This window comes from Nyctibius grandis, chromosome 8, assembly GCF_013368605.1.
Source record: "Nyctibius grandis isolate bNycGra1 chromosome 8, bNycGra1.pri, whole genome shotgun sequence".
Classification (NCBI taxonomy): domain Eukaryota; kingdom Metazoa; phylum Chordata; class Aves; order Nyctibiiformes; family Nyctibiidae; genus Nyctibius; species Nyctibius grandis.
Window position 1 is genome coordinate 39,380,930 of NC_090665.1, and position 22,728 is coordinate 39,403,657.

Below are 22,728 nucleotides of genomic sequence, written 5' to 3' on the forward strand. Positions count from 1 at the left end.
CCCGTGCCTCCCGGGAAGCGCGGGCGGTGCCCGCCCCCGCAACATGTCCACTTTCCCCCGGGGCGGGAGGGGTGCAGGGAGGTCCCGGCCCTCCCACTGCCCCGGGGCCCGCCCCGCTGGCGTTCGGAGCCGGGCCGGGAGAGGCGGCAGGCAGCGGCCGCCGCGCGGACCACAGCTCCCAGCATGCCGCGCGGCAGAGGCGGCCCGGCGGCGCTGCGCCCCCGCCCCCCGCACTACACTTCCCAGCGGCCCGCGCGGCACGGCGGAGGACTCTCCCTCCCGGGACTACATTTCCCAGCAAGCCCCGCGCGGCGGCGCCCCGAGTACCCCGCGGAGGGCGGGCGCGCAGCATGCCGGGAGCGGTAGTTCCCCTGCGGCGTGCGCGCGCCGCCAGGCGGGCCGGGGCGTGTCCTCGGGGTATATAGGCAGCCGGAGGGGCCGGGGTCCGCATTCTGCCGCCGCCGCCCCTCTCACCGGTACCTTCTATGCAATCTTCGGCCGTCGCCGGTCTCCCCTTCGTTGAGCCCGCGCCGGCCTCCCCGACTAGGTAGGGCCGCGAGGGCTGGCTCCGGTCACGGTGTGTGCGTGTCGGGGGGGGGGGGGCGGGCAGTAGGGGAGAGGGGGGCGCTTTCGCTCCGCGGGGCGACGGGAGGCGAGGAGGGGGGGGTAGGGGGCGGCGGGCAGGATTTCCTTTGTGGGGGAGGGCTGGGGGTGGTGGTGGGGCTCGGGCGCCTGCCCCCCTTCTCCCCCCCCTTTCGTTCCCCCTCCACCGGCGGTGGTACGTGCCGCCCCGCTCCTCCAGCACCAGCTGGGCCCGCTCGGCTCGCGCGGAGCCACCACGTGACCCGTGCGCGGCTGCTGCCATCTTTGTTGGGGGCAGCCGACGCCGCGGAACCTGCCCGCGGGGCGGGCGGGGGCAGGGGGAGCGGTGGGGGGTGGGTGGTCCTGCGGCGCCACGTGACGCCGGGCCGCCAGCCCGTGAGGAGCCGCCGTCGGGGTTTGGCGCCAATGGCGGGGGGCGGGGCCGGGGGGAAGGCGGGAAAGGCGCCCATTGTCTGTGAGGGGCGGGGGGGCCGCGGCCGCTGCCCGCCTCGCCCGGCCTTTGTTCCGCCCGGGGAGCTCCGCAACGCCGCCCCCCGGCCTCCCTCTGCCGGCCGTCAGCTGGCGGCTGTCCTGCCGGCCCTCGGCCCCGCCGCTGCCCCTTCACAGGGGAGGTGCCGTGACTGTGGCGAGACCCCGGTTTTCTGACTGGAAACGCGGTGCAAAACACCCGACTTTGTGCTTTGCGGCCTGTTCTGTGCCGCGGGTTTGCGTGGGGGCAGCTCTGAGCCGTGAGGGGCTTGTGGGTCAGTGGCTGACAGCTGGCAGGGTGGGTAGTCCTGGTTTTTAGGCGGCAGACGTGTTGGCCGGGCTAAGTCTGATATAAACTGAAGGTGAAAGCATCTGCTTTCCTAACAACTCAGTATTTCATTCAAAAAATAAAAAAAAAACCTGAAACAAATAGGTTTCTCCAAAAGACAGCCAGCAGAGTGAGCCAGCGTGTGAACTCGCTGTAGGTGGCTGAACTCCTGAAAGCAAGCACCACTCCTGCCTCTGGTTTCACACCTCTGAGAGCTCAATTCCTGTCACAAAATGGGTGACCTGTTATAAACGCTTATTCAATACTTTGTTTGCAGGATGGAAGAGGAATTGGCAGCTCCTTCCACATCCACAGACAAGACAGACAGGTGAGATGGGAGTCTGAGTTGTCAGTTACTAAAGAATGTGAAGTCCGGGGGTTATTGAGCGAAAGAAAAAGATCACCCTTCAAATAGGTTGTTAGGCTTGAAGTTGAACAGATGTGATGTGGATGCTGTAGGTGCTGAAAACTTGCTCACCAGTAGTATACACAAATCTAGTGCAGCAGAACTCTTTCAAGGACTGATAAATACACACATACCAGCTGTTGTTTCTTGATCTGTGAGTTAGTGCTGGGGAAGCATTGGGGAGGTACAAGTATGTGACTAAGTGTAGTAGTACTCCTCTGTGGGCCAGTGCCAGACCCACGCAGTGGGACTGTGTCACAGTCCAAGATACTGGACTGGGTTGGACCTTCTGGAAATGGAGCTGTGTGAGATGCATTGAATTGAAACTAAGACTTGCATCTGTCCTTGCATGTGTCATGCTCTGCTGTGAGAAGTCACAACTTGGATTTATTCTCTTTCTTGGTTTAGCTAACCTGAGTCTGGTGAAACATTGCACAGTACTTGGTGTTGTATTGGTGTGCAACTTCTAAAGTATATTTGTTAGCATCTGTTGTCGTATCAGATTCTGATACCTGCTTCTTGCAGCAGTTGGTTAAAATTTACTTGTCAGAACTAAAAGTTGGTCCAGATTTAAAAAAAACAAACAAACAAACAAAAACCACTAAAAAAACAACCTGGTAATTCCAACCAGCGTAACGTGTGCAACTCACTCTTGTATAAAGCTGGTTAGGTTTTGAAAGTGGGTACGAAGTTTTCTGATTACTAAGGAAACTAATAGAATCCTGTATTTGACTTTTCCCCCCCACCTTCCTCCCCAGTATGGATATGGATGTGGATGGAGAATCGAAGAAACTGTTGGGTTTAGGACAGAAGCACTTGGTAATGGGAAATATTCCGGCTGCTGTTAATGCCTTCCAGGAAGCTGCGAGGTTACTGTGAGTAGTAGAATGTGTTTTTGTAGGTCTAGGTTTTCAGCTTGACTATACTGATGCTTCTTATACAAGAAAGATTGAGATTTTTACCTTACATGTGCTGCTGTATTTGTAATACAACTGAGGAGATGATGAACTACTTAATTTAACTCAAGTGTTGAACAATACTGTAATTGGTGGGCCATTTAGACAGATTTCGTGATAATAATTGCCAGTGCAGTTCCCTAAGGAGGAGAAGGGATTTGACATTTTATTTTGCAGTGTGTGGTTCTGATGCTGCCTGTTAATATGAAAATAATGGGATAGCAACTTGTTTGCTAGCCTTGATCAGTCTCTGAGGGTGATACCTCTTTGGGGTTTAGATTAATTTGCTTTGTTGGATGTTTGAGAGCCATGCCTAGCTAGGGGAGAGGAGCATTCAGTATTTGAAACAGTGGGAGACAAGCTAAGTAACTGATGCTTCCTGTTCAGGAATTTTTAGTTTTCAAGTGCATGTATCAAAATCTAAAGTAGACACAGGCCAATAATTCTTTGTTACTTTTGTAGAGGTAAAAAGTATGGTGAGACAGCGGATGAGTGTGCAGAAGCTTTTTTTTACTATGGAAAATCTCTCCTGGAGCTGGCAAGGTATGCTAAGAGTTTCTCATTTGATGAAGAGTCTGCCTGGGTTAATAGGATTTCACCCTCGCATAGGCAGAGTTACTCTAGAACTTCCCATACACAAGGTTGTACTGGGTGGGATGGGCCGTGGCATTGCAGCTTGTGTAGTTAAAATGGTGTTATTACAAGAGCTAAGGGGTAAAAAACTTTTGTTCCGTTTAGAATGGAAAACGGTGTGCTGGGAAACGCATTAGAAGGGGTGCAGGTTGACGAGGAAGGAGAGAAAGCTGGAGATGATTCTGCATTACCAACTGCTGATGGTATGTAAAGCTGTCTGCCGTGTTGTGGAGGCACCAAGCTGCTTTTTCTTGTCTAAACGATCCAAGTTGAGTCCATTGGTGTCTTAGGTAGCCTGAATCATTCTGTTGAAACTCTTAGCAGTCTGAATGGACTTTTTTTTTGTTCTTCCAATCTTGCTTAAAGATTGACCAAAGCCTCTGAACTTCTGCAGGGAACTGGTCACTGAAAGCATGTGTAAAGGGTCACCAGGTGTCTGTGTCCTGAAACACTGCTGCATTCAAACTTGCTTTCTTAAGCTTCACACTCGACTTGAACTGCTTTGTAACCTTGTAGCAGTACAGCCTATGTAGTAGGACAGGTCAGAGTCTTTACAGTAAAAAGTCCAAGAACAGTAACTATTTTATACTGCTTGCAGCTGGAGATAATGCAGGAATTCCTGTCAATCCAGACTGTTAAAACACTGGCACCTCTTGCTTAGCTGTGACTAAAAACGCTAGCGCACAAAACTGCACACTGCTTGAGCGGCCGCTTGCGATAATGCAGTCTGGGGAAGGGGTTTGCTTAGTTCAAGTTGCTATGTTGGTTGTGTCCTAATTCCTTGTACTTTGAAAATGGAGCTTTTAGGAATGTCATCTATCTTGATGACAAACCAACACAGTGGAGGGTCTGAGGGTGGTATTGTCAGTGCCCATTAATGTCTTTATCACTAAACTCGAAGAAATGTTTATGCTTCCTCAATCATGTAGAAGAAGCAAGGGAGGAGTTGAGAGAACAGGTATATAACGCCATGGGGGAAAAAGAAGAGGCCAAAAAGTCTACAGAAGAGTCTCCAGTACTATTTGAGAAGGAAATCAAAGAGGAGGATGTTGAAATAAAAGAGGTTGCAGAAGAAAAACCAACAGAAGAAGCAATTGCTGACAAGGATGTAAAGCTTGAAGAGGCTGAAGAGAAGATGGAGGCTTCTGTGGAAAAAGAAGTAACTTCAGAAGAGCAGAAGCAGCAGGTAGCTGTGGAAAAGGAGGCTATGAAAGAGGAGGCAGCTGTGGAAGAGAAGGCAGTGGAAAAAGAGCAGAAGAAGGTGCCCAAATACAAGGTAGCAGAGGCAACTGAGGAGAGAATGACAGAAGTGTCGGACAAGGAGGCAAAGGCAGCTGTGGAAGAGGCTGAAGCTGGGGAAGCGCCTGTGGAAGAGATGGGAGAGGTAGGAGAGCAGACAGCAGAAGCAACAGAGAAAGAGCCATCTGTGGAAAAGGGAGAGGCTGTAGAAGGGCAGGCAGAGGCAGCCCTGGAAGAGAAGGTAGTAGCACAAGTGACGTCAGAACTGCAGGCAGCAGTCACTGTGGAGCAGAAAGAAGCTGCAGAAGGGGAAGCAGAGGCAGCTGAACAGAAGAAAGTGGAGGAGAAACAAGAGCCAGTAGAGACAGCTACAGAAGAGAAACCAGATGAATCTAAAGAGACAGAGTACTCAAAGGAACCTGTGCCCACAGAGGGCAAAGAGCCATCTAATGACATGGAAGAGAAGGCTGAAGTAGCTGCTAAGGTAGAGAAAGAGGAAAAGAAAGATGACCTGATGGAAGAGGGTGAAGGTGCTAAGGTAGAAAAAGAAGAGAAAGATGACCTGATGGAAGAGGGAGAAGGTAACAGTGAGAGGAGAAAAGTACTTGTGGGTGGATGACTTGATGAATTTGGCTAACAATGGGTAAAAAGTGTTCCATTCAGAATTTTCTGTTTGCCTTCGAATAAGGAAAAGGCACAGTAAAGGGGCTCTTGGAGGATTTTACATCCAAGTAAAGTTTCAAGGAATAGTGAATAGTCTCAGTTTCTCTAGACTAACGCTTAACTAACTGCAAAGCAAATCTTACTTGAAAGCAAACTTACAGCCCTGTGAAATGTGTAAGTAATGGCTAGGCTGGTGGAGAATACTGAATGGATGTTCACTTGCATGCGTCTGGGTTTATTGCACTAACCTTCACGTAACTTGAAGCACAAGTTGCCTTTGGTTATAATTGTATTTTAGTTTAAAACAGTGGAACAGAAAGATAATGAACAGCTGAATATATAATAAAATAGTAAATTTGCTTTTGGTGGGGAGAAGGAACTCTCCATTTGAGTCTTTCTGGTGGTCATTACAAGTGAGAATTTGGTTGGCAAATATAAACTTAATTTGCCCTGGAACCTGAAGGCTTATTGCTACTATCTAGTACAGTCTTCCAGCTATCTGGCTTTTTCTGCCGTTCTCCTTCCCTCCATTATAGCTGTTTCCAGGATTATGCTAAAGTAACCCAACAAAACCTGTACACTTGGCTGAAGTATTACTTGAATGGTCTTAATAGGCCAGTGCTTTCTAGTGCACAAGTTAATTGATGAGCTGATAATTGAAAGTTTGCTTGTCAGTAACTTGCCTTCACAGGATGAGCCTTATTTTAGGAGTGGCAAATATTCAGACTGGACACTGAAAGGCTTTGTACTGCTGAGCACGGTGAACACTCAGTGGTGGAGCAGCTGCCTAACAAGGTGTCTGTCTGGACAGAGTATGATTAGCATAAACTAAGAGTAGTTATCCACTCCTCATCATCCTGTGAATGGCTGCTTATGTACACATACTGCTGCTTTTCGTTCCCAACTCTGTTAGTGTGAGGACACTCTTGAACATTCTGGTCTGGTGCTATGTCATTCCAGACTCCTCCCACTACTTAGAAGAGATGTTAGGAAGTTAAAATTTGTTTTACCTGTGATCGAGCTGTCCTCGTACTTACAGGTTTGGCCCTCTCAGTGGTAGGTGTGTGCTTTTGGGGAGTTAGACTAATGAGCTCACAGATGCTCTAGTCTCCACCCCATCCAGTTCCTGTTATTCTGGAATTAGACAGTGGTCATGGTACAGGAATTAAGTGTGCAACTTTAGCATGCAAGTCAACCAATGCTCTAAAGTTACTAGCCATACTCCTTCACTGCACATTTTTTCAAAGCGTTTTCTACTGGTAGAATAGATCATGCAATGTTCCTATACAGGATCAGAAGTCAAATCAGTGTTACACAACAGCAAGTTCATTAATAACGTTGCCACTTAAATGTCTGACATGAGGAACACAAATTCAGAAAGAGTCTTATTTGTACACAGCTTGGCAGCTATCTTGCTGAAAATGCTTGTTAGCTGTAGCATGAAGTCCAGCAACTGACCAGTACCTCCAGGGCTGCTCAGGATCCCAGGGCTTCAGTGGGAGTTCACAGTGTGAACTGAGTTCTAGGTAAGTTTCCATTCTAGATACTATGAAATTAAACTTAAACAAGGACTAAGGTAGCCTGGAACTACTTTAGTCTACAGTGCCTAACGCTTTCAGCAAGATGGCTGCTGATGCTGAGACTTTAATGTATCTGTGTTCTTCTTGCATCACACATCTAACCTGTCACTGGAAGGATAAGGGCTGGATATAATATATTCTGCCTGATTCCATGTGAAGCAAGCGTAGTAACAACAAGTGTTCTCATTGATCTACTTCCCTTGTAGAAACAGAAGAATCTGAAGATGAAGATAAAGAAAATGATAAAGCTGAAGATGATAAAGAGAATGAATTGACAGTGGAAGACAAGGTGAGATTGCTGAGCTCTTATATCGGTGCTCATGGAGGAGTGCACTATTTGTCCAACTGCCATGTTAATGTCTTTATAAAAGCTCACTTGTGTTTCATTTAGTCCTATGTAGGAAATGACTCTTGAAAAGCAATATTGCCTAAGGAAGGGGCAGCTTTATGTGTAGTCCCCATTGTAGGATCTTGCTCTGTCTGTAAACATGGGTTTGTTGAGCTACGCTGAAACAAATGCCTGCGGTCTACTGATGAGTAATGCAGCCTGGTAAACGCAGGGGCAGGCAGGGAGAGCTGCTCTAGCTTGTCACAAATGTTAGTTACTTATAACAGTTTATTCTCTGCTTGTTTTGTTCTTGTCTCACTATGCATGTTGAATGCACCCAGTCCAGTAAGCCATGATTAGGATGGGAATTTAGTGGGAAGTGTAGTGCTGCTTAAATCTGAGGTGTTATGTTGGTGTAGCAGTCAAAACACCTGGAAAAATCTGAAAACTATGAAAGTGTGGTCCTAAGCATGCGAGACAACTGTCTTGAATAGAATATCTGTTTCTTCCTTAGACTATTGTAATGAAGTTCAAAATCTCATTTAAAAAAAAAAGGGGGGGGACAGGGACATCAACTCCTTTATTTAGCTTTTGGTTCATCTAAACAGCACCTTAAACAAAAGTCTTATTCTTGAGATAATATTGGTGCTTGGCACCTTGTTATTCCTGGAAAAAAATCAAGGCCATATCAACTAACAGTGGAAGCTTATGTTCCACTTAAAGCATCTTCACTGCAGGCAAAGACTCGATTGATGCATGTTTGTGTGTTTTTGTTTGTTTGTGGTTGGTTTTTTTGTTTTTGTTTGTTTTTGTTTGTGTTTTTTTTTTTTCTTCTAGTGGAAACAGTTTACCTCTTGAAGAAACTTATTCCTTGACAACACTGCTTGGGAACTTAGTGGTGTTGTTTGATGTCATATGTAACCAAGTCACTTAATCTTTAATGCATGTCTAGTCTTTACAGGAAAGTGAGGAGGATGAAATTGGAAATCTTGAGCTAGCCTGGGAGATGCTGGAGTTAGCAAAAGTCATCTACAAGAGGTAAAGACTTAAGTCCTAATTTGGGTACGTGCTAGAGAAACTCATTGTAAGTTGGGGGGTGGCATAAACAATTAGTGAATGTGGCATATGCTGACTGGGACTTGACAACTACTTTTGTCTTGATTTAGACAAGAAACAAAAGAAGCTCAGCTCCATGCAGCTCAAGCTCATCTAAAGCTAGGAGAAGTTAGCATTGAATCTGGTAAGTAATGTTAATTCTCATGTACAAAGTGTTCAGTTCCACTTTCTGCATTCTATTTCATACTTCAAAATGAGTGGAGGTGAGTTAAGGCTGTTAAGATGAAAACAAAACAGACTTTTTCTAATTATGATAGTGCAGCCATGTGAGAAGCTTTGGAATCAATGGATGAACAAGTTGGTGCCTTAAAGAGGATGGTCTGTGCTTTTCCAGAGCAGTGGAAGAAAACTTTGAGTAAGAAGTAATGTGTTACCAGATCAAAACCAGCCTTGTGTTCTGCTTTATAGGCAAAGTTTGGTTAGCTCCAGAAACTTGGCAGAGACTTTCCTTATTGAAGTAGTGGGTCACTGAGGTGTCAGTACCAGAGCATAAAGATTGCAAATGAAAAATGGTTGGCTCTCTTAGACTTCCCAAAATCCTGGGGTATGGTCAGGAACAACTCTGTGTTGTGCAGCAGAAAAAAGGAGTGGAAAGCAAGCCCCAGGTTTGTGCCCTCTAATGTGTCTTATCTGCCCTTCATTTAAAAACGTGTTTTAATCTTGTTAAATCCAAGCAGAGTGTAATCTTCCTCTATGGCAAGTGTTGGACGTAATCTGACAGGTTTCTGGACCAGGGCTACAAAGTGAGGATTGTGTTTTATGTCACTAGACCACATTCAGTGGAGAACTTGTCTGGAAGGTAGTGGGGGACTGTCCTTAGCTCTGGATTCGAGTTGCAGTTGTGACCAGTTACATTCAGTTCATGGTAGGAGGTAAAATAGCAGGACTTGTGTGCCTGCTTTTGACTTGGCTGCGTAGAGGCAGAGCACTCTTGAGAGAAGAGGAACTGGACTCTTAAACAGTGTTTGAGGGGGGATGCAGGGTTGCCACTTGATGATCTGCAAGCAGTCTGATACTGAACTCAGCTGCTGTATTCAGTGGTGGTTCTGGTTTCAGACTATATAAAGTGTAATAAAATATGGAGGAACTGAGTAAGGGTTTAGATCTTGCTTGTTTGGATAAATGAGTGTGGTTTGTAAAGACCTTACGGCTTTCTCCTATAGAAAACTACACACAGGCTATAGAGGAGTTTCAGGCCTGCCTGGCCCTGCAGCAAAAGTACCTGGAGGCTCACGACCGCCTGCTGGCTGAGAGCCACTACCAGCTGGCGCTGGCCTACCACTACAACAGCCAGTTCGATGAGGCGGTCCTGCAGTTCGGTAAATCCATAGAAGTCATTGACAAGAGAATGGGTAAGTGGATTTATAGAACTGCCTGGCACATATGAGAGCTTTCACCAGTCAAAGCAGACTTTAACTGCCCTGGAAGTGGTTAGGTAGGCTTATTGCCTTGTCCTGCAAATGTTTGCTGGTCTGAAAGCGGTAACGGGCTATACTGATGTCGGAGTTGTTGAAACGGTGTGTGTTAGCAGATGCTTGCCTCTGGGTATTGATAACTGGACAGCTACATTGTGTTGAGGTTTTCTGCCATGATAACTGTTTCACCCTAGCAATGCTTACTGAGCGAATAAAGAAGGCAGAAAGTGGGTCCCCTGAAGACGAGAAGGAGATTGAAGAGCTGAAGGGACTGCTTCCTGAAATTAAAGAAAAGATAGAAGATGCAAAGGAGTCTCAAAAGAGTGCAAGAGTGGCTGAGCTGGCACTGAAAGCAACTCTGGTTAGTGCGTCCTGTGGTTTCCTTTTAACCTAACGTTCTTCCAGTGAAACTTGAAGTAAACCAGTAATGGGAGGAGCTCAGGTTTGATTGTACAGATTGGGGGCTGGTGGTCACTTGGAAATGTTAGGGGCTGTGACTGTGAGAAGGAAACCGAGGCAGCTGCCATCTAAAGAGGGTATTTAGTAAATACACTGACCTTAATTGTTCCAAACTAAACTGGAATTTGGTAGGCTTCTATAGCAATTTAATGTGTCAGGGCTGGAAATGATAGGTCAGCCAAATGTGAGGATGGACTGAGTGTTGCATCTGTCCTGTATTTAAGTGTTGGATGCAATGTTGAGACATGAAGGAGCTGGGATTTCTGTCCCTTTCTAAACAAGCATATATGGTCTTGCCAGAATTTGTTCACTGTTTCTTCTGCTTTTCTTAAGGTTGGGACTACATCTGGCTTTGCACAAAGTGAAGACAGTGGTTCTGTTTCCACAGTAAGTTAAAGATAGATGTTGATAATTCCTGTCTGCTCTAAGGATTATTGTTTGCTATTACTAATGTGTCAATGTCTGTCTTGTCATAGATTCCAGTAAGGAAAGCAGGTGATGGTGCATCTCAGTGTGTTACAGACATCTCTCACCTAGTCAGGAAAAAGGTGAGTCCAGAAATGACTGGTTGAACAGTTTGTTAAAGTACCACTGGCTTGCTCTGTACAATTGGATTTCTTGGCTTGAAGCTTTTTTCTGAACTTAGTTCTATAATGGAAAAAAACACTCTAAAAACAGAAGTAGTGCATGAAACTCCTTTCCACTGGGAGCCAGTCCAGCCTCCAGGAGACTGGTTCTTGATGGTTCAGCCTGACCCACACCGGTTTAACTTCCGAGCTGAGGGGTGTGGGTACTGCAGGTGTTCTCCGAACAGGTGCCCTCCTCTGCAGAGGACCTGCAAGAGGAGCAGGGCGGCCTGCAGATGGTAAGAGAAGGGCCAGCAACCAGGCTGAGCTGGGTTCCCTTCTTTCCAAGTGGAAATGGAGAATTTGATGTAATAAATAACAAAGCCAGTCTAATAGTAGTAATGATAAACTGCCTCTTGCTGAGATAATAAAATGTGCTGAGTGCTGTGTTCCTTTAAAGGTATATATTTTTTCTAGAGCTGTTTGCAAATACAACTAAAAGGATGCCATAGGGGATAATAGTTGTTATTTTGTGTGCTGCTGTGGCACAGCCTGGCCTGTGCTATAGTGGCCTTGTTCAGTTCAGGTTTGCCTGGAGCAACTTGGATCTGCTTTGCACAGGTGGTCAAGTGTCACAGATGCCCTAAATGTGTCCCCCCTTAACTGTTACCTGGCTCAGCAGTTGTGTGTTTCCTTGCCAAACTATAACTCGGGATAAGTCAGCACTATACGTACCAGCACCTAAATCATGTCTTACTGGAAATGCTTTGTGGTTGAGACCTCTGTACCAAAGCTTCAGAGCTTCAGTTAAATACTAACACTTCAAGTATCTGTCTTGAGTCTGGCAAGTAGAGGTTGAATAGATAATGTGCAATGACATCTAGATGCTAACTTTAAATATTTTTAAACTTTTTAATTTATACATAGTGAAGACTAAACAATTTTGTCTTCAGAGGAAACCAGAGGAGGAGACTCAACAGGGAGACAATGAAGCTAAGAAATCTAAACAAGAACTGGCTGTCAATGGTGGTGGTGACCCCCTGCCCAGTGGAAATGAGGTTGCAGAAAAAATGGAAGAGGAGGTGGGCAGCTGAGGCAGGAGTCTGTGCTGTGCTTAGGGTTTTTTTAACTCCCTCTGTTCAGGCTTGGTTTTGTGCCTGGTAGATGTACTGGTTTCGTTGCCTGCTGGTCTTCATAAAGCTTCCCAGATGGGGACTACTCCCCAGTGGGCTGAATGTGTGTTGTACTGTGGGGTCTGGCACTATGTGGGCTAGAAAGACACCTGCTGGGGAGACTGGCAAGCTGTGGGGTGGGACAGAAACATGTTCTGGGTGTTGGAGTCTGGCTGAACTACAGCACAGGGCCTTTCCTCACAGCGTTTATAATACTCCTGGGTTTAAATACTTATCACCTGGGCTGCAGTTAATGTCTATATTTTAGGATAGTGTTGGGCTCTGAAGATCAGCCAAAGCACGGGTAGTCAGTTAAGTCTTCAAATTACAGAAACCTTGAACTGCTGCATGAAGTGGTGCTGGAAGGTGCAGTGTCTTGTATTTTAAAAACAAAACCTTTTCTTTTCTTTTAGACAGAGAAAAGGCCACAAGCAGAATCAGGGGCTGCAGTTGAAAGCACAGTATGATAATTCTTTATCCTTGGACACTCCTCTCCTTACAAGGAAAATGGTTTTGTATATAGTGTATTTTTTCACTTTTTGGCAACTTTTGTATGACTTCAATAAAGATTGTAAGCAAATGGGCCCTGTCTTGACCCTCCTCCTGTTGCAAGCTCCAGCCTCTGCTCCTCCCTGTCCCCCTGGAGTGCAGGTCTCAGCCCTGGCACACAGCCCTGTCCCTTCAGCATCAGCATTTCCACCCTGACCTGCCTCACAGAACAGAAAGAGGGTGGGTGCTGGGGAAGGCAGGGCTGGCTGCTGCTGCGAAGAAAGGGGTGAGTGAAATTCACTGCAGTCTTCTCTGGGGAAAGTCTAGATGAGCCCTTTTTGCCTTCTGCTGGGGCAGGGCGAGGCTGTGTTTGGTTCTTTCTTGGCCTGGGTTCCTGTGGTGCCACCCTTAGACTTGAGAAGCCTAAACGTGCTGAGGGAGGCTGATAACAGCTTGTCGGGTCCCTGCACCCTTCACAACTGCCAGGCCCCAGCTGGGGTGTATGATTGGCTCTGCTCAGCCTCTGCCCCTTCATACCCCTGTGTTCCTGCCTGGGAGTGTGGGAGCAGGGGGTGATGGCTTCTTACTGTGACATGGCCAGCCCTGGAGCAAGTCCCTGTGTGTGCCCAAGGAGGGAGGGGAGGCTGCTCTGGGACAAATGTATTTGTGTTTATATATATGTGTATATATATATATATATCAAGGCCAAGAAGCAAAGAGCAACAGGCTGAAGCTGTTTATTAAACACGCAGCATGGCCTCTAACGCAGCAGAGGACATCTCATCATGGGTTTTGCTGGTTCCTGGGGCTGAGCCATGAACGCTTTTTTGAGGCTTCCCCTACAAAGGGCTTGTGAGGGGAAGGTAGGGAAAGGGGGAAAAGTGATTGTGCCCCTCTGTACCCTCTGCAAGTCTCAAAACCACCCTGGTGAACCTCATAAAACACTGCAGTGGGTGGGCACTGTCCTGGGGGGAGGAGGAGCCTTAGGTGGAGGCTGAGCCGTGGGGCTCTGTGACTGCTGGCTTCAGGCTCTGCCTGGCACTGCCTGTCCTCACCCCGCCTGCTCTTGATGCTGCTGAAATGCCCAGAGCCTTTGTGGTCCCAGGAGGGACCCCATATGCTTCTCCCCTGCCCCAGCACTGTGAGGCCCTAGTGCTAATTACACAGCTGGTCCCAAGCCCCCATCCCTGCAGCTGTAACGCACAGGTTTTGCCATCCCTCCATCACCCTTACAGTCAATAAAGCCCCATTTCCCACCCCAGCTTGGTGAGGGGATGGTGGGGCGGTGCTGCAGGGACACAGCCCCTTCCCAGCTCACCTTCGCGGAGGTTTGTGCTGCACTGGGGGTTCCCGAGCGGGAGGAGGGTCCTCCAGGGCTGCGAAGGGGAGGCTGGGGGCCTTGGCGCTGCCTGTCCCCAGCGCTGGCCCAGGGGACTCCTGGGAAAGGAGAAAAGTGGCGTTAACAGGAGGGGGGGTCCCTGTCCTGGCACAGGCACAGGCAGGAGGTGCCCAGCCACCCCATGCCACACATATGGCGTTGGGTGTGCAGAGCAAATCACGTCTGCGGTTCAGCACTGGGGGGGACACACCTCCTGCCCCAGGGGCCCTGGCTCTGTGGGGCACCTGTGTCCCCAGCTGTGGCCAAGGGAGCAGTTCCTGAATCACCTCCCCAAGCTCATACCTGCACACCCATCATCTCATCCAGGTCTGCAGCCCAACCCCATCTTCCCTCCTGAGAGCTGGAAATCGCCCTCGGATGAGGCTCTTACCATAAAAAGCTCTGGTGCAGCCAGGGCTGGTGGGAGCGGGGGGGCCACGGGGGGTGGGAGGATGGTGGGGGGCAGCCGTGGCCCCATCCACTCCGTGTGGCATCGCAACATCCCCACCTCTGCCTGGAGCTGGGCCAGCTCCTCCGCCTGCCGCTGGGCCACCCGTGAGCCTGGGGGACGGGAGCTCGTCATCGTGGGGTTTACACTCCCCCAGCAGCCCTTTCCCCTGGCATCCCACCGGGCTGGTGTTTGGGGTCACAGGGGGGGTCCCATTCCTCCTGCTACTGTGACTCTTCCCCCACTCTCTGGTTCCCCTCAATGCCTAAGGAAACGTCCCTGTCCTGGTTTCACTGGGATTTGGTTTCAGTTTGTGGCCAGCCATGGTGATCAGGGCCCTCAGCAGTTTAACCCAGGACAGCTGACCCTGGCTGGCCCACAGGTGGATTCTATATCCTTGACATCAAGCTCACTATAAAAGAGAGGGTTTGGTAGGAAGAGGGGGGGCTTTTCCTGCTCTCCTTGCCTCTCTTCCCTTCTCCTTCATTGTGATTCCTGGAGCAACTTGCCAGTGATCTGCAGATAAGTATACTTTTGTCTGTTTTGTGTTATCATTTATATTGGTTTCTTCATTCCACTAAATCTGGTTAACTTCATCCTACAAGTCTCCCTCTTTTTCCCAATTCCCTTCCTCATTTGGGGAAGGGACATTGGGTGAGAGAAAAATTGCTATTGTTTAGCCCTGGGTGTGGGCTAAACGAAGACATCCCTCCCCCAGTGCTGTCACTGTGCAAAGGGCCCCCCCAAGTGCAGACACCCCACCCTGGGCTGAGCAGTTGCAGCTGCTCGTCCTTGCATGTATTTGTATGAGCCCTTGGCAGCCCAGGGGCTCCGATGCTGCAACCCCAGAAGGAACTGGGGCCTGTGGGGTGCAGACGGGGCTACCCTGGTCCCTGGAACATGTCACCTACCGGCATCAGCTCTCCTCTCCCTCCTGACCTTCAGTGCCAAGAGCTCGTCTTCCAGCCGCCGGTTCTCCAGCTCCATGGCCAGCAGTGCCATGTCCAGGCCCCCTGCAGCAGCGCCGGGGGGCTCTGCCGGCACAGCCGGGGGTGCCTTGGTTGCTGGCTGTGGCAATAGGGTCCCTGCTGGGGCATGGCCCCGGGGCTGGGGTTGGGGCTTACCTCTCTTGCGCAGGCCTGTGGACCCTTTCTCCAGCACTGTGGCCTCCACCTGCAGGTGGACAAGCTGGTCCAGGATGGCCGGGTTGTGTCCTCCAGCGCGCAGGTAGGACATCCGCAGCGCCCTGCCGCAGCCCCGGTGTCAGCCGTTGCTGGGGCTCAGCAGGACGCTCAGCCCGGCTCTGCCATCACCTGCAGACCCTCACCTGGCCTCGGTGGCCAGTGGCCCGGTGGCTGGCAGGGGGTTATCAAGGCAGAGGGCGGCCCTGGGGAGGAAATGGGCAAATGGGGTGAGGGGCCCAAGGGCCCCTCGCTGGAGAGCTCCCTGCTCCCTAAGCACTCCCCAGGCGCTCCCTGGTGGGGTGCAGAGCCCCGTCCCCCCCCCTCCCTGGCCAGGGCTCACCCTCCATGCGACAGCTGTCCGACACGATCCCGCAGCACCGCCGAGGCCCGGCTCAGCTCCTGTTCCCCCTGCTCAGGGTGGGGGGGTGCAGCTGCCCGGGCCCCCAGCGCTGCCAGCTGCCGGCACAGCCCTGCGGGACAGTGAGGGGCCATGGGGGCTCAGCACGGCCCCCCAGCCCCACTGCCCAGGGGTTATTGCATGCCGCAGGTGCCTCCCCATCACCCCAAAACCCCTGCCAGCACCTACCCTCTCTCTGCTGCTCCAGCTGCTGGGTCCTGGCCCGCATTTCGGCCACACGGCGCTCGTGGGCCTCCAGCAGCTCCTGTGGCCGCTGCCCCTGTCCCCGCGGTGGGGCCGGCTGCTGGCTGGGCTCTCCCTGCTGCACAGGGGGCTGCAAAGGGCAGGAGGGGCCGGACCCCACCAGCCACGGAGCTGGGGTCATGGGGAGCTGTTGGGGTGCCAACACCCACCCCAGGGTGTGGGGTTCACCCTACCTCTGCCGCCAGCCTCCTGGCAGCGGGGTCGGCCGCACGGAGCAGGGCCCTCTCACGGGGGGTGAGCACGTCCCCCAGGGGAGCCCCCCGCACTCCCCCCGGCCCCCGCTGTCCCCGCATGGCCGAGGAGAGCCCGGGAAACTCAAGGAGACGGCGTGGCTCAGTGTGGGCCCCATGCTGGGACACCCCAACCTTGCAGAGGCAACCGGGAAGAAAAGGGGGGGGGGGGGGGGGGGGGGGGGGGGGGGGGGGGAAGTGCTTTATAATTAAACTTTTCTGGCTTTGGCAAAATAAGCACTGAGGGCTGCCTGCGGGGTGTGGCAGGGGAGGACGGGGGGGTCCCCCTGGGTCAGGCTGGGCTGAATCCAGCCATGGTGGCTGTGACACCCCGTTTCCTTGCCCGCAGTGTGTCCCAGCCCAGCACCCGTCCCTGTCCCCGTCCCCACGGGCTGCCCCATCCCCACACGCCCCATACCAGACCTGGCTCCATGCTACCGAGGCATCCTGCGGCCTCCCTGTCGTGCCTGGAGCCCCCTCGACAGGCAGTGGGTCCCCCCCAGGGAGGCAGGAGCTGCCGGCCGCCGGGGTCCCCAGGCACAGCTTCTCCTCATGCACCTGCAGCAGCGGCCAGGAGCGGAAAGCCATGCGGCAGCGGGGGCAGGCGAAGCCCCCCGTGCCCGCCATGGGGCACCCTGGCAAGCACAGCGGGGTGGGGTCACTTGGTGGTGCCACCCTGCCAGGGCAGAGGGGTCCCTCCTCTGGGGACGGCACCCCAGGACGGCTGGGGCGCGTGCACGGACCTGCTGGGCGGCGGTGGTGGCTGCAGTGTTTGAAGCCACCGTTGCTACGCTGGGCCGGGCAGGGAGGGCGGCCGCACCCCTGCGCCTGGCCAGTCCCACTGCTCACCACGGGCACTGGGAAGGAGGGAAAAAAAAAGTCGCTTGGCCACCTGAGCCACCCACAGAGAAGAAGATGGGGATGCCCCAGCAGCAGCGATGCACAGCGAGAGGCTGCTCCGTCCCCCGCAGCTCTCCCGTTTGTAGTTACAATGCACCCGTTATGGGCCATGCCCAGGCCGGGGAGGATCTCCGGGGGTGCCCCTTTTCCTCCTTGCAGCAGCTCACAACTGTGCACCGCTGTCTTTAAGCTAATGAGCAACCTCCGCACCGAGGTGAAATAGCTCCTTCGACCCCCCGACCCCTTTCCCTTGCTGCAGGCGCCCAGCGCCCTGCCCTTGTTCCCAAAACAAGCTCCCCTCCTTCGATCCTTGCCCCCGTATCTGCTTGCTGAGCATCCACAGGCTCTTCTCAGGGTGCTGTAGGTCACCCTCCCACTTTGCCACTAGCGATACCAGTCACCATCAGTGATTGGCTCAGGTAAAAGCTGTTCGATTTACGGGGGTTGGTTCAGGCTCTCCCCGAGGCAGGCAGAAACGCTTTAAAAGTTTCCTCAGTGTTTACACCACAGAGAGCCCCTCGGAGGGCAGGGGCGCAGAAGGTGAAGGAAGAGTTTGGCATGAAAAACAAGGAGCTCAGCACACGCACATCGCCCTTTGCTGTTCCCCCATCTTACTCTGGACAGGAATGGTTTAGCAATCGTGTTTGCCCATTACAAGTGGCTATGGGCATGGATACGAGGTGAAGGACTTCTTTAAACTTACTTACTCCCTTTCTGGACAACAATGGAAATACATTTGCATAATTTTTCACTTAAATGGCTGTAGGAAGTCAAATTTAAAAAAAATGGGATAAACTTTTCCAGACAAGAGCCATGGTTGATGGGACCAAAGTGGCAGGACCTTCCAAACAAACTAGATGATCTGTGAAATGTCTCACAGGAGCCCAAGCACATCCCCGAGCATTCCCAGGCAGACCCACCGACAGGAGCTTGGCTTCCCGACAGCAGTGATGAAGAAACAGCCCTCAGCCCTCTCACCTGGGGGCTAACTGCAGCGCCAGTGTCCCAGCGTCGGCAGGAACTAGAGGCACAAGCAGCAGAGTTACACGTGGTGTCGCAAAGAGCATTCCCTTGAGTCCAGATGCAAACATTCACAGCTAAACATTAAATTTTTATTACACATCTGTCCTCTCCACCTGGTCAGGAGTGGATTAAAAACCCAAGCAAGACCTCAGGTAAAATCCCCCCAGGTCAGCAAGACCAGGATTTCATCCTCAATGTGCAATTCCATCCAACCCCCTTGCAAAGTGCACAACCATGCCAAGACTTTCCAATCCAAAACGTTTGTGTACAGCTGAACTTGAAACAGACACTGAAATAGCTTAGGCCACAACCGAGTTGTTTGTAAAATCCTTTTTAATCTAATAGAAATGTTTTCATGAATTTTTAAAAAAGATTTCAATGAAAACAGCTTTGGATTCAGACATTCCCTTGCCACGTTGTGAACATAAACAGCAGCATTGCACTAGGAACAAGTGACACCGACCAGTTGAGCTTCACGATTTTGTATGAAGCGGAAAAAAAAAAAAAAGCAACTGCTTTAGTGGAAGATAATTTGCATTATTTTCTTTCATTTATTTAAAAAAAAAAAAACAAACCCAAACAGGGGCTATCATCTCACCCTTGTTCTCCCTCTCCCTTCTTAAAGGAAGAGTTTAGCTCCTGCAGTCTGAGCGCTACAGCAATGTTTGCCAAGTGGAAAAATACAGCGGGAGAAGAAACTATTTATCCCCAGTGCTATCAAATCCCCAAAGTTGCAGGTCCCTTTAGAGGAAAGCTTTTCTTACGTAAGAAAGACAATTAGAATTGGCAAACTGATGCAAAATATTTATTCCAAGTTAGTTATTTCTGATGCAGTAGTTTTTCCCCCTCATACAGACTCAATGTGATAGTCACTTTTTTTAAATCTGTAAATAATGTTATCAAAATAATCTTAATCTTTGAAATCTCACAAAAAATTTATATTTTACAATCCACCCTGAATATCAAGGCTGCAAGAAGAAGAACACAAACAATTCCTATATCCAAATATTTTACAGCTGTACCCAAAAAAAGAAAACCACAAACGCCTGGTTAAGTGATGAAGCTCCCCGAGCCGCCAAAAAAAAATAATAAAATAAAAAATTTATGTTATTAGCATTAATTTAACATAATTAGAACTTCAATAGCCATTTTGTCATTGACAATGATTGTTTTAGCACACTGTTACCGCACGGCATTATGTAATGCAGGCGGCACTGTTAGAAGCTTGTTGTTGCAAAGATCAGTCAGCCACTTGTGTCCTGCTTACAAGACTGAACTTGTGCACTGCCCCACAAGGGATTTTTTTTGTCAAAATTTGCTAGCTGCACAAACTTCTATTAAGCATTAGGGCAAAACCAAAAGAAAAAGCTAAAGAAGCCAATTTCTCTCTTCTTTGGGATACAATTATTTCCCTTGTGCATGAAGTTATCAACAACAAAAGAAAAAACTGAACAGACTGGAGACAGAATAAACTCTGTTTAGTTTATACAACCCCAAACACATGTTGAACTATGAACTGAGTTTATTGGGTTGGTTTTATTTATTTTAATTTTCTTGTGCCCATTTTCAGGCATCATCATCTGATGTTTCGCTGCTACTAGTTTCTGTGTCTGAGTCCTCAATCTTTGTCTTAAAAGTGCTTCTCCAGTGGAACAACAGGCTGGAGCCGCGGCCCTGAAGAAATCCATTCTTCCCAAATCCATTTCTTCTTCGCTGTAGGAATGAAAGTAAGTTTTAAAAGAGCAGAAGTGCGGAGAGTAACTGTCCCTAACCATCTGTGGACACAAACTATATATTTAACTGTATACGCATGCTCTTCACAGCTACTTCAGTCATCAACTGCACTACAATCTCACTTCAGTTCTTTGTCTTCTCAAACACCCTTAAGAATTGCACCACAGAAGACTGTGCATGAGAAGGGAGAGGGAGAAGAGCAGTCACAAGTGGCAAGAGGTGCAAACGTACCTGCTCTGATTTAATTTGGAATTCTTTGAGCTCATCCTCCGTGAGGGGAAGGTAGTTCTCATCATTTTCAGGATATTCCTGCCATCCCATTTCTTTCAATAACCTGATTTGTGGAGAAAATAAAAGAGGCACGGGAATTAAAGCAAGGGAACGATGGCAAAGGAGAGGACATTTTGTCCACAAAGCACAAGGTTTCGTATTAAATCACTCCCAATTCACCAGGGAAACTTCTATATTAGAGACCACTTCAACAATCCTTCGTGTTTACCCAGGATTTTTTGTACTCAATGTCTTTTTCAAATATTTAATCATCAGCAGTCATGTACAATGGGTAAATAACTAACCTGGCAGAAGGAAAGCAAGGCAGAGATTTGAAATTCTACCCAAGGACACTGAAGGAGGACACGAGGTAATCAAACCAGTATCACAGCTCAGGATTCTCCTAAAACTTACTATCTGCTTACACCAGATGCTCACACACTGCTTACTCACTAAAGCCAGATACAAGCTGAGATACTACATAAATATTTTCTTAACTCTCCCCTACAGCATTTAAAGCAGCACAGGAATATTTTAAGTGCAGACAGAAAGTGGCGTGTGCGTGTGAGGGTGTATCTTCAATCTTCAGACCATTCCATTTAGGACACTGGCTTGTAAATTAACCAGAATCACACTAGGTTTGTGCTCACTGCCAGTGCGGGCAGGTAAATATCTAGGCAGCATTAACACACAGGGATGTGGCACTAGAGAAGCACAGGAATATAATTACAGACCTTGGCAAAGTCTTGGCTCAGCTGTCATCACTGTCTTGTTTTATTTTCAATAAGACTCCACCCAGTCCAGCATGAGTCATGAAGCCCACACACCTCCAGCTCAGTACACACAAAGCTACTGCTGCTTCCCAGAGATCTGTCTTTGAAATAGTTTCCTTCTTCTCACACAGTCCGAGGACTCACCCTCCTGTACTCCAGACACCTTATTTTACCATTTACTCACCTGTGTTCTGCTTCCAATGAATGAGAGAGGTTTTCCCCCTCCTCCGGCAAAGGGAGAGAAAGGCCGTTCTGATGGCAGTTCTCTTCCCAGTTTTCCTTTGGTTCTGGTGTGCTGTTGCTCTCCATCTAAAGAAAAGCAAAGCATCAAAGTGTGCTTGCACAGACCATGCCACCAGCACAGTTCCAAGTTCAAGCTTCTACTTTTGGAAGTAAAGCCAGGCCTTTCATCTTGAGTCAGGGTTTTTTACAGAGCCTGGACTGATAATGGTTGAAAGCAACTTCTACCTGGCTGTGACCAGACAACACAATATGAATGCCATTTAGTGGACTCCCTTTTGTGTCAAGGGACATCATGAGTGGCTTCAGAGCGAGAGTAAGAAAACTATGAGGATGAAATACTCCTAAGGATGGCCTTTACATACACATTAAGCCACAGACTTATGCATTTAGAGGTCTGGCCTAAGCCTCTGAGGCTTAAGCCACTATCCTACACCTTTCACAAGCACTGAATTCAACTTTCCTGTGGATGTAGTTTGACAAGGACGTTTGAAAGCATGAAGGTGTTAAAATACGGTATCGTTCCACTCCTTAGAGAATCCTTGCAAAAATCTAGATTACCTTCACCATCTGTGACCTTCCCTTGCACCTCATTTATTACTCATCCATTCGCATTTCATCATGTTACAGATCTCCCTTCATCACAATGCTGTGCACTACTTCTGCCAGACCAACGGAAGTCATTCCTTTCTTCCTCCAGAGCCTGAATTACATACACTGCTCTGGTTTTTTTTAGTACCCAACTCCTTAAGTACATAATAATCATGTATACAGTAAGGACAGCAATCTTACATCATCCAGCTTGTCACATTCTCTGTTCTCTGTTATCTCCCCATTCCGATCATCTTTCAGTGTCTTCAGGAATTCGCTCTTTTTATCAGTGGTACGGCGCATCAGCTTCGTCAAGCGTGAAGAGCAGATCTCAATGGGAGGGGTGGTGCTGGAAGGACTCTAGATAAGGAAGGTAGAACATAGAGACTTTCAAGCTGTATTGCTGCACAGATGAAGCCCTCTTCAGGGTCTGTGCTTACACCTTTCAAACATCCACCAGTTCTTTGGTTGGCTCTTAATCCCTCAAAAAACCCCCATAATGTCAAATTCCCATCAAAATACCCATCAAAATTCACTTCTTCCCTTACCAACACATTGTCCTCCCACCTAACATTATCAACTCTTAATTTTTTTCTTCCCCTAGGAGTCAATTTACATGGCCATGAATACGCTGATTTTGTTCCTTGGCAATGTAACTCTCTCAAGCAACGCTAGAGCCTACAACAGAATATTAAGGCAGAGAACTTCATGCAGGATTCTTACCCTACAAAAATTAAAAAATTAAGGCAATTAGGCTCAGGTCAAATTTGCATCTTAAGCCATCCTGTCAGACTCTACCCTGAAATTAAGCTATGAGGTGGTAATCTCAGGGAGTGTTCACATCCCTAACAAACCACAACTGGATGTGAAATAAG

General features: G+C 49.2%; 3 protein-coding genes across 4 annotated transcripts in view; 1 reads left to right on the plus strand and 2 right to left on the minus strand.

Annotated features, from left to right (window-relative positions):
• The window catches only part of PRDX1 (peroxiredoxin 1), a 116,305-nt gene that overhangs the window by 36,393 nt on the left and 57,184 nt on the right, over window positions 1-22,728 (minus strand). The gene's annotated exons all lie outside the window — the stretch shown is intronic.
• Window positions 400-12,515, plus strand: NASP (nuclear autoantigenic sperm protein). Its single transcript, XM_068406204.1, has 15 exons — window positions 400-547; window positions 1,677-1,727; window positions 2,564-2,680; window positions 3,224-3,304; window positions 3,500-3,597; window positions 4,324-5,214; window positions 7,083-7,165; window positions 8,157-8,242; window positions 8,371-8,444; window positions 9,484-9,672; window positions 9,930-10,096; window positions 10,528-10,581; window positions 10,671-10,742; window positions 11,714-11,842; window positions 12,346-12,515. The coding sequence occupies exons 1-15, from the start codon at window positions 486-488 to the stop codon at window positions 12,397-12,399; spliced, it is 2,208 nt and encodes a 735-aa protein (XP_068262305.1). The 5' UTR covers window positions 400-485; the 3' UTR covers window positions 12,400-12,515.
• Window positions 19,029-22,728, minus strand: part of GPBP1L1 (GC-rich promoter binding protein 1 like 1) — a 32,728-nt gene continuing 29,028 nt past the window's right edge. For both annotated transcript variants that reach the window (XM_068406913.1, XM_068406915.1), the window contains 4 exons: window positions 22,055-22,213; window positions 21,207-21,331; window positions 20,211-20,313; window positions 19,029-19,958 (listed from right to left, as the gene is read on the minus strand). In XM_068406913.1, the coding sequence (XP_068263014.1) occupies window positions 19,812-19,958; window positions 20,211-20,313; window positions 21,207-21,331; window positions 22,055-22,213 (534 nt within the window). In that variant the 3' untranslated portion in view covers window positions 19,029-19,811. The remainder of the gene's footprint in view (window positions 19,959-20,210; window positions 20,314-21,206; window positions 21,332-22,054; window positions 22,214-22,728) is intronic.